The sequence below is a fragment of the Spea bombifrons genome, chromosome 4, assembly GCF_027358695.1.
Source record: "Spea bombifrons isolate aSpeBom1 chromosome 4, aSpeBom1.2.pri, whole genome shotgun sequence".
NCBI lineage: Eukaryota > Metazoa > Chordata > Amphibia > Anura > Pelobatidae > Spea > Spea bombifrons.
In genome coordinates, this window is record NC_071090.1 from 60,657,198 (window position 1) to 60,677,280 (window position 20,083).

General features: G+C 35.0%; 1 protein-coding gene across 1 annotated transcript; it reads left to right on the forward strand.

Annotated features, from left to right (window-relative positions):
- Positions 1-385: 385 nt before the first annotated feature.
- On the forward strand, positions 386-18,041 carry LOC128490307 (chloride anion exchanger-like). Its single transcript, XM_053462139.1, has 21 exons — positions 386-424; positions 1,439-1,613; positions 2,770-2,909; positions 3,464-3,574; positions 3,955-4,109; positions 4,317-4,481; positions 5,367-5,519; positions 6,022-6,104; positions 7,162-7,309; positions 8,143-8,256; positions 9,429-9,506; positions 11,159-11,254; positions 14,519-14,625; positions 15,176-15,245; positions 15,338-15,430; positions 15,519-15,614; positions 15,699-15,935; positions 16,611-16,665; positions 17,246-17,391; positions 17,470-17,535; positions 17,842-18,041. The coding sequence occupies exons 2-21, from the start codon at positions 1,477-1,479 to the stop codon at positions 17,863-17,865; spliced, it is 2,274 nt and encodes a 757-aa protein (XP_053318114.1). The 5' UTR covers positions 386-424; positions 1,439-1,476; the 3' UTR covers positions 17,866-18,041.
- The last annotated feature ends 2,042 nt before the right edge of the window (positions 18,042-20,083 follow it).

The following is a 20,083-nucleotide window of genomic DNA, read 5'->3' on the forward strand; positions in this document are numbered from 1 at the left end:
CATCCTTTTCTAAAGATGAGAAAGTTTAATGTTCCAGATAGTTGTGTTTAAATATGCTGCATAAATATTATATTTATAAAATGTTTAAGACATGGTGGAATGCCTTGTAAACTAAAGTATGTATTCACACATGTACGAGACTGACGGAACAATCCATGAAACAAACATGCTTGATTTCTTTAGGCAATGAAGCATCTATTCTCCTCTTTAATGATTGTTGTGTCAATGGTCAAGGCCACATGCTCAATCTTTAAGGTCTTGTAAAAGTTAATCTATGTTAATTATTAAAGTGGAAATGGTGATAACATTTTCTACTGATAGATTGCTAGTGGATAAATGGGTACCTTGAGTTGCACTTTAAAGACTTAAGAGCTTGACATGCTATAGAAACAACTTTTCCAGAAAGTCACTGTTGGACATCGGGGTAAGATGTTGAAGGAAAACAAATGTTTCACTCATTACATACACTTTAGTTTACTGTATGTAAATATACTTTATGTCTAACTAAGAGAAATTACTAAATCTTTTTTAACTTTGGAAAGTTATTGTGATATATTCATAGATTTTTTCAAGATTGCACATTTAATATTTATTACAAATGCACAGAGGTCTGAGATAAATGTTTGATATAATGTTTATATGTTCTTGTTATATGTTGCGTCTTTTTTTGTTTTTGCTGCCATGACTTAATACATTTTTTTTATAATTGAAATTGGGCTTCCTGTGGTTCTTGTCCAAATCAGTGCTAACATTTTCTGTTGCGTTTAAATATGTTGCATAAATATACATATGTAAATAAATCGCAGGATGGACCCAGCTGTTTTGAAACATCACTTGTTTAATTATTGCTTTTACTAAACGCCTTCACATAATGCTTTCGCTAGAGACATTTTTATCTAGAGTCAATAGGGCACTGAAAGTTTCTGGATTTATGAAGGAAACACTAAGGGAAATAGCTACTGAAATGTACATTGACACTAATGATGGCATGATCAGATGCTTGAGTAGCATATTAATATGTAACTTTTATGACTGCATCAAAGAAACAAACACTTTACTGTCTGGTTGTCTAGAGCTAATGTATAGAAAAAAGAGGAATGGAGGCTTATACAAAAGCAGAACCGGGACACAGATCTAGGGATTCCAGATCATTAAAATATATAAAAGCAAAACACTGGTCATTTACGTATTCAAGGTTTTTAAATGTTTAAAAGCTCACATCATTTAAATAATAAGTAGTTTCAAACTGTTAATACAAACGGAATGCAGGGATCCAAGATCCCTTGTTATTTATTTACTTTTTATTATTTTCATTTCTCTAAATGATGCCAAAATGTATGAATTTCAGTTAAACCTTGTCCGCTACACATCGAGGTACATCCCTGTTATGTTACACCAATTTAATCAGCAACATCATGTTCTAATTTGAAACATACAGGTTCTAATTGTTACGAACAAAGAAATCCTCAATAAATAATGGGACCAATCGAGGCTGTTGGGAATCAATATGTGGTGTCCAGACGTATCTATTCAGAAGATTCTTTCAAAGACGACCACGCAAAGCTGCACAGATATCATAAAACCTTTTTTGATCATCTCCGTCTTTACTTCAGGTAAATAATACCCCTACTTGAGTTATTGTGATTCGAAGTACTGCATATGGAAATAGCAGTTGAGCAGCTGAAATTAATTAATAATTAATTAGGTCAATGGCCCCTTCACAAATAGATTTAATATGTGTCCTATCATCATGAATTTGTTGGGATAATTCATTTTGTATGTATGATTGTACTTTGTATAATTGTACAGTTCATTATGTTCTGTTGCCAATATTTGTGTATCTAAGGTATATTTCTAATTATTATATAATCAGTTGTTTTTGTGTATAGATATGATGTTTAATTTATAGTTACGAGTGTAAGCATTAAAAAATAATTAATAATCAATTGACAATAAAGTAATCCTATATGATCCTATGTGACCATATCAGTTCTTCCCCCATCAAAACAACTACCTGTGCTTTTGCCTTAGACTTAGGAGGGCTGGCTCATTTTAACCTGGGGGCAAGTAAAGTACATTTCCCCAGTTCCTGCCCCCACCAATACAAATCAACTTGACTTGCATGTAGATTGTCTTTTAAGCTTCCGCCTCGTAGACCATGTCTGATTTGGATGGATTCCGTTAAGGAATTTGGGTGCACCCATGGGGTAATTGCCCCCATTGCAAGCCACCCCCTGCATATATCTGTGCCTTACAAATGCAAAGAGTTTCACAATACGCAGAGAAGAGCAAAACAGCAATATTTTATGGATTTGCAAATCTGCACATTTGGATTTTATGGATTTATGATTATCCTTTTACACTCCTTGTTTTTTTCCATGAGTTATTTGTAATATCATGTAATTGGTCTTTTTTTTTATCTTGAATCTTTCTTGTGTTTTACGTCCTTGTTGTTATATGGTATGTCTCCAAACCTGACAATTTAAGATGGCAAATTGCTGTGGGTGCTGCAATACAAATTTGCTGAAGCTTACCTGACTATGCTGAGCATTAACCTAAAGGGGGGGTTTCATTCCTGCCTACATTGACACAAGTAGGTCTTGTAATGATGATTCAAATTCCATTGGTTATTAGCTAAGACATTCGCAGGACCAACTTGGTTTTTGTCCTATTTGCCTTAGTTTATCAGTGCTGGTAGACATATGGTATTATATAGGCCGAATTTATATTATTGCATAAAAACAGGTTATTTGCTTTGTTTTATTTTAGTTGTTCAGCAGAGAAGGCAAAGAAAATTGCCCTGACATTTTTTCCCATCGCTTCATGGCTTCCCATGTATCAAATAAAAGAATGGCTATTCGGTGATATTGTTTCTGGGATCAGCACCGGCCTTGTAGCAGTTTTGCAGGGTAAATCATTGCTTATAACACAAAACTAGTTGTAGCATAACCATTATTTTGTTATGTTGTTTTTATTTTCACTTGAAAAAGGCAGGTTAAATATATCAGAATCTTCAGAGTCAATCCACTCCAGGTTTTTGTGAAGGCATGAGTCCTTAAGGCCTTAATTTAAAATGTTAAAAGAAGTTTGTTAAATGTCTGGCTACCATTATGTGGCAAACTTATCAAAAAAGCAGTGAGTGCTTTTGAAACATATGTCAAGCATTCCCTGAAAAATAAATAATGAGGAAAATTTTACATGATTAAACAACTATTTCTTGAACGGGTTCGGGTGTTAAACAGTACAAGGAATTATGTTTCTTATGCAACATTTGTTATAAAAGGATTTTATTTATCAAAGTAGGTGGAACAGTACCTTTAATGTTAGGTTTATATAGACACACAAAAAGCACTAGTTAAATAAAAATACATTGTGTTATTTATTTTACAGTTGAGCATGTTAATTAGGTTTACAAAAGCCTGTGTATGATGTGAGTGTGACGTTTAAATTTTTCTTTTCGTAGGTCTGGCATTTGCGCTCCTAGTAAATGTTACTCCTGGGTATGGACTTTATGCAGCTTTTTTCCCAGTCATTATTTATTTTTTCTTTGGCACATCTAGGCATATATCAGTAGGTAAGTTTTCTCCTTCTACACATCACACATAAGGTTCACCTTCCCAAAAGTTTCTCTTGATGTAGCATTATAGTAAAATAAGGGACACAAACTATTTTATATTGATGAACCGTGTCATATCATGGAACTGCAGATAACTTTCCAAAAACACTATGACTGAGTTAAATAATGAAAACAGGCTCTACAAATTGTATCAATTCGTATTGTTCATAAGAATAAAGAAACTTTACTTGCATTGTAGGATATTTTCATCTTTAGAGTTCTCACACTGTGTAAGAGAATCTACATAAATATCAAGTTGTGTAAAGATTATTTTGTATCATTCTTCTGCATGGGTCAAGTAGGATTCTCATGTTTTTCATGTATATCTTTTTTTTCAGGCCCCTTTCCTGTGTTAAGTTTAATGGTTGGTACTGCTGTTCTCAGGTTAGCTCCTGGCGACCCTACAAATAATAGTACAGAGGCAATAACAGCATTAAATAATGAGCGAGTTGCCATAGCGGCATCTGTTACTGTGCTTGCCGGAATCTTCCAGGTCAGTTTCTAAAAAAATATATATTGGCGATCATTGTTGCTTATTGTACCTTAATGTTCTTGTGCATTCTCACCCGACACAAAGCTCTCAAAGTTAAGTTTATTGCAAAATATGTTTAATTATGACATGCCAATCAATGTGATGTGCTGTTGCGGGACACAATGGCAATTAAAACTAAGGACAGCTTTGTTTCTTATTGTCTCCTAGTTGGCCCTGGGGCTGCTACAAGTTGGATTTATAGTGATCTATTTATCAGACTCTTTGATTAGTGGTTTTACAACAGCAGCTGCCATTCATGTTTTAATATCTCAGCTGAAATTTATCCTCGGGCTATCAATTGATGCATATAGTGGACCCTTGTCCTTGTTTTATGTAAGTATATTTATTGATTATTATTATTATCTTTTTTTATATAGCGACAACAATTTATGCAGCGCTTCATACAATACATATATATTCAAGGGGTATGAAAAGACTAGAGTTGACAGACTAAGACAAACCGATACATTAGGCGGAGAGGGCCCTGCTCGCAAGCTTACAATCTTGAGATATATTCGCACTGTCCTCTAAATAATATACTTTTTTCCCTGCACCTAGGAATAATTACATTTTGTGTCAGTGATTCTGTCATCGCTGACATAATGTAGTTATGAAATTCAAGCATGCAATATAGTATAATAAAAAAATAAATCATTTATTATATAAGCCTGGGCACATTTTATAGCTACTTCTCGTCTGCTTCACGATAGAAGAATGCATACAAGTAGACACTCTGGCTTCTGTTACAGCCATGAGCTTTACCATGGAATTTTCTGTCATGCTTAGCAGGAAGCTGTCCTTTCACAGTCGCAGCTCCTCTATGATTGGATGATTGCATCTTTTCTTTAAGGCCTGCCAAGTGTGACTGATATTTCCCATGGTTAAAATTATATAGAAATTATTATGTAAGTATTATGTAACATACATAATAATTGGTAAGACCGGGACAAAAATAGTATCAATTAAACATATAATATAACAGTGTCATTGATATTAAATCTCCCATACATTTCTGAAAACCATTGAAAGTTTCACTTTAATGTCGACGTTACTGTTGTAACATTTCATGATTGCCTTTTTATTTATTTTTTAATCTTTGACTTTTTCTTTGAACCTAAGCACTTAACCAGAAAATCAGTTAACTTTTTGACTTTTGTAACCAGAACATCAGTTAACTTATTGATTTTCAAGTTTATAAATATTGATTTTGTTTTACAGACTTTAAGAGATATTTTTACAAACATTACGGAAACAAACATTGCTGATCTTGTTACGTCGATAATCATTATGGTTGTAGTGTTTGCTGTAAAAGAAATCAATGACCGTTTTAAAGCAAAGATACCTGTACCAATCCCTATTGAAGTTATAATGGTAAGTAATCATCCAATTCAATCAAATTATAAATACTTTTAATAATACAACAGCCTCAATTTGCCATTACAACATGTAGCAACATCTGTAAAAACAGTATAAGCAAATATTCTTAATACTGCCTTTTTGTTGCATGAAGTAGATTGTACCCTATTGCATTGGGTTTTTTACTCAAGCAAACAAAATCCACAAAATAACTGTCAAAATAAGGCAAGAAGAACAATACAGTGTAATATAAACATTTTAATTGATGCATAATTATAAGTATGATTAACATGTTTCATATTAATTAAGCCTTCCACCCATACCTGGGAACTCTTCGGTTGCCAGAAGCTAGCCCAGCCACATATACTGTATGTCCTATATGTCTGTAACTAACAGTACAGTTTACTTTTCTTGCACTTTGGATTTGTCACTCGGTGGGCTAAATGACAGATATTTGTATATTTACAATTTAGAACTATTACTCAAAAAAAATAATTTATCTCTCCTTATTCCCTAGACTGTCATAGCAACTGGAGTTTCATATGCTTTTAACTTCCAAAATAAATATGGTGTTGACATTGTTGGGACACTAGAAAAAGGGTAAGAATATATTTTGTAATTTACAATCCATCTCTTTATTTGGTTATACCAATTGTAAGACACATACATATACAGAACCACAAACAGACACAAAGCTTTAATAGTCATATGTAATAGTTAACTGTAGCCTCTGTCATCTATAATCAAATTGTTGTTTATTCCATTACATTGCCAGAATACAAAATGACTAATATATATATATATATATATAATAATATATTTTGCATGCTGCTGATCACCACATATATTATTATTATTTATTTATTAAGCACCAACAAATTACGCAGCGCTGTACAGTTTAAATGGGGCAGTTAAATTATTATTAACATTAGTACATACAGACACATCAGGAGATAAGAACCCTGCCCGTGAGCTTGTCATCTAGCCTAATGGTACTTTTATACAAAGTTCCAGAACGGAATGGTGGGCTTTTGAGGCCAAGCCCCCCCCCACCCGTGGTGAAAAGAGGGAGTAGTGGCTCTATTGTAGCCATAATTAGGGGTAAGTGGTTTCAGCAGCATGAAAAGAGGATATATAAATAATAAAAAAAAAATGTATAGTGTTGCCCTTCTGTATGTGGGCTGTATAGCTGAGTAACTAATTCCCTTCTCTGAGTTTATACATCCATACTGCGGAAGAGCATTTTCTATGTGCTGCTCAACAACATGTATGATATATGTGCCCTGAAAAAAAAATGGCTGATGCGGTACCTGTTTTATATATAGAATGCTGCCGCTGTGCCTTTTAGACATCTAGCTTTTTATATTCCACCCTGGATATACCCAATTTAATAAATACATATATTCTTGTGTAATTTTAATTTTTTATTCTGTGACAATCAACACTTGAGACTATTATTATTTATTCCAACACGTATAAACAAGTTCTAAGTATCAGAGACAGTTTTAGATATAGTTTATATATAGTTCCAGCTAATATTTGAATCAGTATTTTACAGTATGTTTATAGCTCTGATAACATGTCTCTGTTGCTGGTTCTATCAATCACTAGCCACCCATACTTGTCTGTGTGACACAGTTCACTCTTGTTTGTACAGATTTCAGCCTCCAGCAGCACCAAGATTATCAGTATTTCAGGAATGTATAGCTGATGGATTCTCCATTGGAATCGTAGGATTTGCTATCGGGTTTTCTGTAGCAAAAGTTTATTCTATAAAACATGACTATGTTATTGACGGCAATCAGGTAAGTTAATAGGCTCTGTACAAGAGCTATAGGTCAGTTTTTGTAGAGGCCGATAACAAAGAGTCCGATTATATGATCAATGATTCCTATGAGCCACCTTCAAAACTCTAAAATTTGAAAAAAGTTGACAGATCAATAGAATGATCAAGGGCATGATAGGCCTAATGCTGAATACTGCTCTTGTAGAATGGTATGTTTAAATGGATTCTAACAATATTTAGAGATATTTTTTGTGGATGTCATTACATCATTTTGTATGTGATATTTAATTTGAATTATTTGGCTCATAAACTCAGATAAATATTTATAGATGAGCCACTTTATATGCAAACCTTTTTCTTCAGATATTGACACAAAATCATGTAAAGATTGCCCTAGTGTGTGAGCATCTGTTTTTTGTCTGGATATGTTAGTATGTGTGTGTCCTGTTATGTTTGTGAGTGGGTATTTTAGTGTGTGAACATATGTATTTGGTGATGTTTGTATGTTAGTGTGTGACTGGTTGCATTAGTTGAAGTACCTGAGTATGTTTGTGAACATGTCTGGGTGTGTATGTTAGTGTTAAGTGTCTGTGTGTATAGGTGTCTAGTTCTGTTGGTGTCAGTGTTTGGGTGTGTGTTAATGTGAGTGCCCCTCCCGAGGTTAGGCTTTGGATCCCCCATTGATGCTTGCAACATCTCTGTGAACCCCTGTGAACCCTCTGTGACAATGGACAGGTCTGTCCTTCAATTTCAGGACTGACCTTGCCGTTCTGAGGCACAATGTCACAATGCATGTAATACAAAGATGTTACACGGGACACTCTCTGATTCATTCTGAATAATGTCTTGCAGGAACTAGTGGCTTTTGGACTAAGCAACATATTTGGAGGTTGCTTTAAAGGCTTTGCTGCAAGTACATCATTGTCAAGGTCAGCTGTCCAGGAGAGCACAGGAGGAAAAACTCAGGTAATTACATTATAAATGAATTTATTTACAAAGCCCCAAAAGGTTTCATAGTTCTATTGCAATTATGGCAGAATACAAAATTAACAATATACAAATTAATAATACTATGAACTAAAATTAGACAAACGGTTAAAGAATGAAGATAAGGCTTTGATCTAGCTAGCGTGCAGTCTATTATGTTATAAATGACCTGCCTATATGTCAATAAACATTCCTTTAAAGTGATGAAGGTAAAGAAAGAGTAAGAAAACAATACCATTAACCTTTATATAAAGAGCAGTTTATCCATACGACTTACATATCAGTGGAGACGCTGCTAAAAAGTCAATATCCTTCTAAATGAAAGCAGATAAGTAAAAACTGTAAAGAGCTGATTGCCAGTTGAGGTGCTTAGTGAGGAGGCACTGGCTGAGGTCAGGACTGCTGTCTTCTGTGGCATTAGACTTCTGCTGTAAATGAAACATCAGACTACATCAGGCTCATATATATATATATATATATATATATATATATATATATATATATATATAGTACCTGAAAGCCAAGGTAAGTATCCAAATGAGGAGGCATAAGATCAATCAGGGTCAGAGACAATGTAAAAGCCTGAATCGAAAACCAAAAATCAGAGAATACGCAATGCAATCAAATTCCACATCCACAGAATCAACAAACCAGGCTAGGAACTGCAATTCTCTAGCAAAGAGGTTGGGAGCATGCACAGGTTATATAGGCCCTTGACTGGGAGAATGAGAGACACATGTGACTGGAGAATATGTCTATGGAGAGGCAGAGAGTCCAGCAACCGAAATGCCATTTGGTGGCATAAAGGTTAGGTGTTATACCTAAAATATGCAAGGTTTGTTTTCTTGAAACTTCCATGGCTCTTTAAAGGATATTTAAGTTTAAAACCAAGAACTAGTAGCAATCTTAGCTGTCTTCTACCAAACAAAACTGGGAAGTTAGAAGTATTGGCAAGAAAAATATGATCTAATTAGTATCACAGAAACATGGTGGAACTTACAAGACAGTAAGTTTAATTAAATGAGAGCCAGGCAAAATACAAAAGGGTTACGGCATGTCTGGGAATGCTGGTGATATTAATAAACTATATTAGTATTTAGTTAAAACTGAAATTTATTAAACATTTTGTAAAATATGTTTTATTTTTACAGGTTGCTGGTCTCTTATCAGCTATAATTGTTATGATTGTCACTTTGGCTATAGGATTTCTACTTGAACCTCTACAAAAGGTACTAATTTATTTCAGCTTTACAGTGAGGGATCCCTATTAACACCGATCAACCATAACTTTATGACCAACTGCCTAATATTGTGTAGGCCCCCTTTGGACGCCAAAACAGCCCTGACCCGTCAAGGGCATGGATTCCACTAGAACTCTTAATGTGTGCTATGGTTTCTGGCACCAAGGTGTTAGCAGCAGATCCATTAAGTCCTGTAAATTGGAAGGTGGGGCCTCCATGGATGCATGCACACCTGGCCATCCACGTTATGTAAAAGAACACATGATTCATCACACCAGGGCCACCCTCTTCCATTGCTCAGTCATCTAGTGCTTATGCTTGCGTGCCCACTCTAGGCACTTTTGGCAGTAAAGAGGGGTCACGGTGACTGATCTGCGGCTACGCAGCCCCATACTCAATGTCCTGTGATGTACTGAGTGTTCTGACACCTTTCTATCAGAACCAGCATTAACTTTTGCAGCAATTTCAGCTATAGTTGCTCACCTGTTGGATTTGACCACAGGGGCCAGCCTTTGCCCTCCACGTGCATGGAGGCCCTGTAACCTTTGCATTGCTTTTCCTTCCTTCCTTGGACCATTTTTTATAGGTACTGACCACTGCAGACCAGGAACACCAAACAAGAGCTGCAGTTTTGGAGATGCTCTGACCAGCCATCTAGCCATCACAATTTGGCCCTTAACAAAGTTGTTCAGATCCTTACACTTGCATTTTTCATGCTTCTAACACATCGACTTTGAGGACGAAATGTTCACTTGCTGCTTAATATATCCCAACATACCTGGGAACTCTCTGGGTTTGACCCGGAGATCTCTGGGTGAAGCACCGCTTCTCTGGTTCTCTGGGTCAAGACCCGAATCCTCTGGGTCGCCTTTTTTGCCTTTAAATGGGGGTGTTTCCCGATGCCAGACGGACCGCCCACTGATGGCACAGGACCGCCCTGCTGACATCAGTGGGCAGTCCTGGCAGCATCCTGCAAGGGAAGGCTCCGGGTAGCCGTAGTAAAGAAGTTCCCAGGTATATATCCCACCCACTAACAGGTGCAATGATAACAAGATTTTCTGTATTATTCACTTCGCCTGTCAGTGGTCAGAATGTTATGGTTGATTGGTGCATGTACAGAGTATAATTTGACCTTACAGTACAACCATAAATGTTGTAACAAAAAACGTGTTCCAAAAATGTCATCTTTGCACGCTATAAAAACTGACTCAAATGGTAAAAAGCCAGAGTGTATTCCAAAACATTCCTACAAAATAACATTGTGCAGGTATATCAATACATGGGAACTTTAAAGTGCAGTCTATTCTACTCTGGGAGTTGATTAGACACATAAGGGGTTGAGTTAGTCACGCATATGGACTGGGCTAACCTCAGAGGGACTCGGGCTTGAATTAAGCCGGAAGCAGGCAGGCAGCGGGAAAATGCCACTCCCCTTTCCAGAGAAAGTATTCACTCAGGTCATTCCCAGAGAGTTCCCAGGTATGTGTAAAGCCCTTGCATAACCATAAACTGAGTCACATTCAAGGCTCAGGACACACAATTTCCTACCAAGCGGCAGAGAAAGTAGAGCATAATATAAGCAAGCAAAAATATACTGTTTAATAAACATACAATATAACTTTCTTTTCTTCTTCATTTAGTCTGTTCTGGCAGCGTTAGTCGTTATCAATTTGAAAGGAATGCTAATGCAGTTTAATGAAATTCCAAACTTATTCCGGAAAGATAAATATGATTGCGTAAGTAAAGCTATACATTTTTATACTTTAGACTATGGTTGTATGTGGTTACAAGAGTTTATTATAGTAATTTGAGAAATGCACTAGACAGTAGACACCTCACCAAAGAGTGCATTATGTCATTCTGGTATGGGAGAGCTGACTTATAAGATCTCCAGTGACAAGATGTCATTGTTTAAACATAAACATATAAGCTCTTTAAGCACTGCTCTTACAACTAGATTACAAATTCCATTCAATTCTGAAGAAAGAGCCACCGGTCCTCACAGATGCCTACAAGAACCCAGAAAAAGAAGAGGAGAAAGCTTTTCAGCTTGGTGCCCTTACAACATTGCTCTGGTTCACCTTGTTCCACTTCTGACATTATATCTCAAGCCTTTGGACACATTAGCAAAAAGCATCTATTCTTTGTACTACAAGAACACTGCTGCATTTGTATAAGGGCAGAGAATGTTATATGTTTCTCCACACACATACTGTTTCTAAAACATATTAAAAGAACAATCGTTTTGCCCTACTGGGTTGAGACAAATATATTATATTGATGTGCTTGTTTTATACAGTGTGCTGTGGGATGTTAAGCCTGTACTTATGTGACCTTCGGTTAAACTAATTTTCTTTACTGGTGTTTTCAAAAAGCTGCGGCATCATAAACGGTGCAATGTCCAATGACCATGAACAACATTGTACGTTTCATTCAAATGTAAAATGATGTACTTAACTTGGAACTCTTTAGCTGTTTGCCAAAAAAAAAAAACCTCCTGGTTAACGTAATAATGCCCTGTTGTTTTGCAGAGCGAGTTCACAAAAGACCAAAGTACCATCATAATTATAGCAATAAAAAGGGAGTTTACACAGTTTCTTAATCTCTCAATTACCCTTTCCAGATAATTTAGATAGTAAATTCAGTAAAATTAATACAAGCACATGCGCTCATTACAACATTTACTGTCAGAAGTCCTACAATGGCAGTAGCTCACCAATATAATCATATATAAATATGATATGGATTATTACAGTAATTGTGAACTTTGATTAAAGGGGCATTTTATACCCCATCCCTGGGTTTATATTTTAAACAGACTGTATGTTTTAACGAAAGATTATTTCTGAAAACAATTATGTCCCAAATCCTTAATTTTATAATTCAGTGTATGCAATGAACCCAGGCAATGGTGGTTGTAGATTAATTTAAGCAATGTGCATGTTAGAAACAGACATTGGAATCACGTGTACCACAGAAGCAGCCATCTTAACATGTCATTGCTCAGCTGTTAATTGGTTCAGGCAGCTTTCTAAGTTGAAGTGAAGTTTAGTAAATAAGAAATCGATGAGAACAGGAAACCAATTAGGTGTGTTAGTTGTTACTTTTATAACAAATAAAATTAAAATTTAACTTTTATTGAAATTTAAAATGATAAAATAATAAAACAAAAAATAGAAGGATGGAACCACCAAGTTAAAAATTAGGTAGAGACGAGGGCAATAAAAGTGGGAATGGAGATTAGCCACTTACTATCCTCATCCCTCACCCCGCCTACCTAAAAGCAGATAGCTACTAGAAAGACTCTAGTTCTAGACCCATTGGTATTCAGTTATTGCTATCGAACATTGTAGTGAGGTATACTTCAGCTATAGCTATACTTAGCTATAGTGTGGCGCCTCTTTACTAGCAAGTAGAAAGAACAAAAATTTCACCATCTTCATCAGGGTTTTGGTCCCCCCATTTTAAATGATTTAATACATGTTACATGTTATAGTTATTTTTGTGGATCCAATGCCAACTCCTGGACACATTGGGAGGCCTTTTCTGTTTTTTTTCACACTTTTGATACAGGTCTCAGCTTCCATGAAATAAACTAGATTAAATATTAACAATGCTATTTCACTGATTGAAACAAATAACACACATGTTTTATAAAATAAATCTAGTTATGCCAAAAAGCTCTAAAAGCAACAGTTCCGCTGTGTGTTCACGAAAATGTGTTTAAAATAAGATAAGTGTAATGCCCTGTGAACGCGCAGTTAAACCTATTACTTTCCATGTCTTACATGTCTTTCCATGGATTACATGTCTTTAACAATGCAAGGTTTAGGCTAGGTTTCCACTTGGGTTTTTGTCCGGCGTTTTTTTCTTGATGAAAAACGCCAGGAAAACTGCCAAGAAAACTGCCAAGAAAACTGCCACTGCATTTACCTGCGTTTTGGCGTTTTTTCTGCAGTTTTTTCTGGCGTTTTAGCCTTTCTGTGGAAATTGCTTTTTTTGACCTTAGGCAGTTTTTCCAGCCTTTACAAGTTAGAAGTTTCACCCAGCTAAAAGGGATTAGGATAAATGGCAAGTATCTGCCCTCTCCTGATGTCATTTACTTGGTAGACCCTTTTGTCTCTTTTCTGTGGTTTGTAAGGCATGCTTTTTTTCGAATGTCTGCTCCTCTGGGAAGATTGGCCCCAAATGATGGTGCAAATTGTTTGCTGTTGCTTTTGGCACGCAGGATCCAGTCGCGTATGTTTGTTTGTAATGGCATGTTTGTTCCAAATGGTGTAAAATTCAATATGAACCAGTCCAGGACTTTGTTTTGTGTGAAACTGTTTGTTTTCAGCCTATTTCTCGTAGGACACACAGATACTGGGTCCATCCTCTGCATTGTAACTGTGGAAAAAACGCCATAAAAAACGCCAAGGCAATAAACCCACATGGCTTTTTCATGGCGTTTTTTCTCTCCCATAGACTTCTATTGGAGAAAAAACGCCAAGATTTCTTGCAAAAAACGCCAGAGTGTCAACATGCTGCGATTTTGAAAAACTGCCACAGAGCCCAAAAAAGCAGAAAAACGCCAAAGAGGACTGAAAAAACGCCAAACAGAAAAACGCCAAGTGGAAATGGCATTTTGCGATTTCCTATTGAATTACAGCTAACATCTGGCTGCAGCCGTTTTTCACAAAAAAAACGCCAGGTGGCGCTATTGGCGTTTTTATGGGCGTTTTTAGCAAAAAAAACCCAAATGGAAACCTAGCCTAAGGCTCAACTCATCCTTCCTTCCAGCAGAAGCACACACGGTCAGGCCATTATGATAAATGGGTAAATGCTTAGTTCACCTGTAGATTTCTAGTTTAGTGAATGCCCCCCATCAGTATATTAATTTAGCCCTAAAAGGTAAAACTGTGTTTTGGCTACAAGTGACAAGTATGGATGCTTTAGTATTCATTTTTAGCTTTAAATCTTAAGTTAGATTGCTCATAATTTGTTCCTTTTGACCTTCACAGGTAGTGTGGGTGGTTACATTTTTGGCTGCTGTTTTACTTGGCCTTGATCTTGGATTGGCTGCAGGAGTGGGATTTGAACTGCTAACTGTGGTGTTTCGTACTCAATTGTAAGTACTGTGCATTGTGAATCTGACTATATTTCTGTAATTACTTGTTGAAGGTTAAAAAAAATGAAAACACAGGAAATTACTTAATTTCATCTTGTGTTACGATGCTCTTGTCAGGTTATGTAAAGTCATGCTTTATAAAGTCAATTCAATATATTGCGCTTCTGATCCTTACCCTAGTCATGTACACTGCAATATCACAGAGATTGTTCATCTTTTTTTGTACTGTTTTACGAAGGTTGATACATTTGTCCGAAGATTACCCCACAATCTGCTCTTTTATGCATATCTACGACAGCTGCATAAAAGCAATGACCAAGTATTACTAAGGTCAACTCAGTCACATCACATGGATGTAGTGCAGGATTAAGACCCTCCTGGAGCCATTAGGTGTTTACATGCAGACACACATATGTACACACAAAAACATCCTTACCTCTCAAGCATTTGGTTCTTCTGCTCACAACCATGTCCAGGCTTAAGTAGACTAAACACTGAAGCTACTGCTATTGGAAATCCAGACAAATATGCTATACTTTGTGTTTTACAGCCCCAAGTGCTCTCAGGTTGCTAATGTTGGTGGAAGCAATGTTTACAAGAACAGAAAAGACTATAAAGAGGTAAGTTTCGAGATTTTTGAAAGTTTATTTAATTGGACTAGTATATATATATATATATAGATATGTCTTTACAGTTATGTTTTCTGCTCTAGATATATGAGCCAGAGGGAGTGAAAATATTCAGATGTCCATCACCCATCTTTTTTGCCAATATTGACTTTTTCAAGGATAAACTCAAAGCTGCAGTAAGTTTAACTATAGGGTGCTAATTTGTGTTTATGCCTACCCATCTTCAAAAAAAAATAAAAAATTAATAAAAAATGTTTCTTATAGGCAGGGTTCAACCCACTTAGGGTGTTACGTAAGAGGAACAAGGCTTTAAGAAAAATCAAGAAGTTGATAAGTAAAGGAGAACTTCAAATTACACCTGTAAGTATGAATGTTTTTTTTTCTTGTTACATTCTCCAATTCCGAAATCGTAACTTAATTATTCTATGACATTTCATTTTGCAGAAAGGATTGATCTGTACTTCGTACGACTATAAAGACTCCGATGATGAAGAATTAGACAACAACAGAATAGAGGAGCTGGACCAGCCTCTGAATAAAGCTGACATACCTTTTGACATAGATTGGAATGCTGATCTTCCCAATAAAATTATGGTTCCCAAAGTTGACATCCACAGTTTGATTATTGATTTTGGGGCAGTGTCATTCCTCGATATGTCTGGAATGAAGGGCCTAAAAGGGGTATGTAACCCTTAAATAAGGCATTAACATGTAAAATCCCTTGACAAGTAGTGGTTAGGACAATACAGTCTTTTTTTTCCAAGTTAATGTCTCACAAATCATTTACAGCTAGACATCTAAAGGCTTTTAAGAATGTATTTTAGCCATAAAAAAAAAGTTTCAGTATTTTTTAGAAGTTAATTACTCACAGACATTACTAACATGCATTGTATTATTTTGTACATTTCCTCAATAATGATTGTATTTTTTGTACTTTAATGACCTACTATGAAAATAAGTGGTGATTGGGTGGACGGGAGAGAGTTTTTTTTTAAAAAGAAAATATTTGCTACTGTAATGGTCTATTGTTTTATATTTTCTTTTTTAAGAATTCCTGTATGACAAAATATGCATTATATAATTGTACAATAGCATATTAGTTTCATGCATTACATATATTATCTATTATATTTGAAACTGAAATAGGCAGATTAGATGGGCCATTACTTCTTACAGTATCTCACAAAAGTGAGTACACCCCTCACATTTTTGTAAATATCTAACAAATTAGTTTTGTATTATAGTATTAGAATGATGGCCTTATGATGTTAACATGTTTAAAAATATATTTTTTTCTTATTTCAAGATATATATAGCTAAAATTCATGCTTCATGCCAATCTTTTTTTTCCCACAGGTTTTGAAAGAATTCATAAAGATTGAAGTCGATGTTTACATAGCAGGCATGGATGGTAATATATTTTTGTATTCTTTTGATTTCTGCACTTAAGTTTGGTATTAACTAGGCAAAACAGTGAAATGTATCATAATGTAAAGTGAAAAGTAAAATGATGTAATCAAATCATTACTAAGATGGCGTCTACTTTTGAGTCAAATATGTTAGTACAAGTTATCTATGTGTCAAAAATGTTTTCAAAGTATTTTTATTCAACATACTTAAAATGGAAATGGAAAAAATTTAAAAATGACAAACCATTTCAGGTCAGTATTTAAATGATATTTACCCAAAGTGCACTGGTCCGTCCAGAATGCAGTGTATGCAATGTTGCAAATAGCCAACTGTTTACATGACCACATCCAAACCCAAATATCAAAAATTCATGTGCGGTACATGTACCTTACTCTTTTAAAGGTACTTAAAATTAATCAGTAGTCACATGGATATTTAAAGTGTTACTTACATCAAGGGAAATATTAATGTATACATGTTTACCTGTACTCAAAGGAAGGAAAATTTATATTTATCCCTCAACTTTCTAATAATTACTAAATAATAATTTAAGGTTGTGTTTCCCTTTTTGTCATTTGTAGACAATCTTCTGGATAAACTTGAACGATGTGGCTTTTTCGATGACACAATTACAACATCAATGATTTTCCTCTCTGTGCATGATGCCGTGTTACATGTGCTGGTAAAGAAGGAGCTAAATAGCTTGTCAAAATTGAAAGAAATCAAGGTAATTAGCCATTCTTATTGAATATGGTCCATGTGTGTTTCCTGATTTCAATAATAATACTACTGTACGCCTACACAGGAGAAAGAAACGGGATTCTATGCAGATGAAAATAAGAATGGGAGTACTGGACACAAAGAATACTCTGTAAGTATGACCTGGCCGAAATCTTATTTGTTTTATTCGCTATGTTTTCAATAGGTTCCATATGATAACAGTTTTCTTAGTGATAAAACACTTTCAGTATCGTTAACTCTTCATTACCTTTGCTTCAGGTAATCATACAATTCAGGTTTCACTCATGTGAGGCATTTCAAGTGGATAATAAATGCAATAATAAAAAAAATTATGTTCCAGATTACATTACAGATTACATTACAGACAAAAAAATGACATTATATATTACACACTACTACAGATGTTTTAAATAACATACATTTTCTTGCTTTTTAGCTAACAGTTTCATCACAGTTATGATTCAGTAGGATGAAGATTCCTTCTAAGTGACCATGTAACCAGAGAACTGAGAAAATCTGAAGGAAAACCAGAACATATAATGTATCAGTGACTTTTACCATGAAGCGAGTAGGTTTCCCTTAAATCTTTTTTTGTGAAAAATTTGACAAGCCAATGTGATGTCAAATGAACGGATTGGCATCTGTGTAAACAATCCATTACACTTTTGATAATCCCATGTAAAACCTCTCGTATTAAGTTTATTTGTAAAAGCACACCCAGCCAGAAAAAAGCACTCGGCAACAGCTAAATCACACAAAATTCTAATTTTCATATTACAGAACTAGTTATAAAGACTACAGCTATAATAACTAACACAAGCTCTACGTGGGCATTAAGATCACTCATTAAGGTATTTTTCAAAGTGAATTCTCACTAAAAAAATAGGAATTATTCCACCTAAGTTAGCAGCTGGACTAAGATTCAGCTTCAAAGCCAAGTTCACCAAAAGTATACAACAGATAAAACCTTAAGCTGCTAAACGAGTAGTGGATTTGATAAAGTACTTGCATCAAATTTTCGTTCAATCTCTTAACAATTTGGCAGCTAAAATTCAAAGCTTAGAACAATAAAAGTCATGTCATTTTGCTTATGGTTGGGTGGCTTCCCAACCTTCTTACATACTATTGTGACAGACACATCAACAATACTGCAGTCTTACTCTGTGCTGCTTATAATACCATCATAGAGGTAGTTGTTCTTGAACCCAAAATAAGCTTGTATTTAGTAATTTATTTTGAGAAAAAGAATGAATTTTATACGTGGTTTGTTTGTCACTGTCGTACAGTGTTCAATAAACATACGAGTGGAAGAACTTAGTAAAAGTACTTCAGCTGTGGAATGTCAATTTTAAAGGGAAATTACCCTACAGCTGTATTGCGTGCATTGTCACATTTAATAGGCCTGTAAAATAATAGATATATTTTTACAATACAATATGAGAAAATGTACAGCGAGCACCAGACACGGAAAAAAGTACTTTTGTATTTGTTGACAAAAGATATAAAATTACTTTTTTAAAACCCTGTTGATCAGGAGAATTTTCAACATATAACTTATTTTTAAAGTTGTTCTGCTGTTTTTCATTGTTGTTTTTTAACTATGCACTTTTAAATTTCCGCTTCTAGTATACCTGTATCTAAATTCAGTGTTTTGAAACCAGTTTTGTTTTGTCCTGGGTGGCAAACCTTTTTGGAGCCCTGCATAAGGTGCAATAACTTTGGTTCTTTGTGTTTTATGCCTAGATACTGTTATGTATCCATTATCAGACCTACTCTTCAAAACAAATATACTCACTTTTTAATAAAAGATTCCCATTCACAAACATTAATTTCTAAGTAGCAAGTACAAACCGCCTAAAATACTTTAAAAAATGTCAATTAAAGGAAAAAACAGGTTCAGGTTACTTGTATTGTAGATATATACTTTGAACTGTTATAACAATGTCACATACAGAATAATCAATGTTTATATTTTTAAATTGTATAGAATGTATGTATACCAACCAGTATACATTGTTGGCATGTACATATGCATAACATTAACCATGTAAAATAGAACTCAGTGATTCTATGACATATTTCCTTATATTTTATTATAGATTATTTTATGTAATCTGTGCATTTGAAATTATTATGTATCTGTATGAAAACAAAATGGATTCAATACTGAAAAATGTATTTTTTTTACTTCTGATAACGAAATAAATGAAAATAGTCAGGAGTGTGTCATGATTATGATTACAAGTAGTCTTGTACACCTTCAGTTTCATGCAGTGTTGCATTTACTATATTTGTATTCACTCATTTATATGCATTTTATTGTACAATATCATAAAAAATATCTGTTTACTCGAGATACATTACAAAATGTTTGGGAGTGTTTGAAACATAACAAAAACAGACGACAATACATACAGATTCTTCTCTTGAAAACATAAATAACTTGAATATACAGTACTTCAGAACAGTAAACTGCACAGAGACGTAATTATTGTTTTATTGCATATATCCTATAGACAGTCTCTCTTGGGGGCCTGTCTCTCTAAGGAAGACCTGTGCGTCCACCTGTTCCTGTTTCCTCATGTCAGGTCAAAATTGTTCAGTAAAGGCCCTTCCAACATGGGCGGGACAGGCCAGGCAAAATACTCACACTCTCCCCAAATATTAGAAAAATAATA

Coding starts and splice junctions, on each gene's coding strand:
- LOC128490307 (XM_053462139.1), top strand. CDS start 1,477: ATGGGACCAATCGAGGCTGTTGGGAATCAATATGTGGTGTCCAGACGT. Junction 16,666..17,245: donor TTACATAGCAGGCATGGATG/GTAATATATTTT, acceptor TGTCATTTGTAG/ACAATCTTCTGGATAAACTT. Junction 17,536..17,841: donor CTGGACACAAAGAATACTCT/GTAAGTATGACC, acceptor CTTGCTTTTTAG/CTAACAGTTTCATCACAGTT.